This window comes from Chaetura pelagica, unplaced genomic scaffold (genome assembly GCF_000747805.2).
Source record: "Chaetura pelagica isolate M959 unplaced genomic scaffold, ChaPel_1.0 scaffold587, whole genome shotgun sequence".
Lineage (NCBI taxonomy): Eukaryota > Metazoa > Chordata > Aves > Apodiformes > Apodidae > Chaetura > Chaetura pelagica.
The window spans coordinates 456,290-457,003 of NW_009953909.1; the positions used below are offsets into that span (position 1 = coordinate 456,290).

General features: G+C 66.5%; 1 protein-coding gene across 1 annotated transcript in view; it reads left to right on the plus strand.

Moving 5' to 3' along the window:
- The window catches only part of LOC104392120 (dispanin subfamily A member 2b-like), a 1,043-nt gene extending 329 nt beyond the window's left edge, over window positions 1-714 (plus strand). Inside the window, exon 2 of the mRNA XM_010001479.1 lies at window positions 514-714. Coding sequence (XP_009999781.1) covers window positions 514-714 — 201 coding nt within the window. The remainder of the gene's footprint in view (window positions 1-513) is intronic.

Sequence of the window (714 nt, forward strand, 5' to 3'; positions counted from 1 at the left end):
GGGGGGCGGCGGGAGCCCCGGCGTCTCCTGTGCGCTGGGGTGGGGGTGGCTCCGGGGAGCCCCTGAGGCCAGGGAGATCCATGGACCCCACAGAGACCCCAAAATCAGGGAGTCCCGTGGACTGCACAGAGCCCCCACTTTGGGGTGCCCCATGGAGCCCACAGTGTCCCCAGGCCCCGGGAAACCTGTGGACCCCCATAGAAGCCCCCAAGCCCAGAGAACCCCGTGGACCCCACAGAGCCCCAGAGCCGAGGGTGCCCAATGGACCACACAGAGCTCCCCCAGCCCATGCAGCCCTGGCCCCACAGAGCCCTGACTGGAAGCTCTGGCAGGCTTTGGGGCAGTTGGCATGCCAGGTTACTCCTAGTGTTCTGGGTGGGAGCTCAGCCCAGCTCAGGCTTGCACAGCCCCCCCAGCACCTCTCCCACCCGGCTGCAGCCCGCAGCCCCCCGGGGCATCTCCCTCTGCTGCCTCCTCCCAGCCCCACTGACCCTCCCCTCCGCCTCCCCCCAGTCCAGGGACCGGAAAGTCCTGGGTGACTACAGCGGGGCCCTCAGCTACGGCTCCACCGCCAAGTACCTGAACATCACGGCCCTGCTGCTCAACATCCTCCTCGTCATCCTCATCGTCGTCCTGGTCGCCACCGGCACCATCACCTTCGCGAGATACATCAACCAGCAGTACACGGATCAGACCTATTTCGGCTCCAATTAA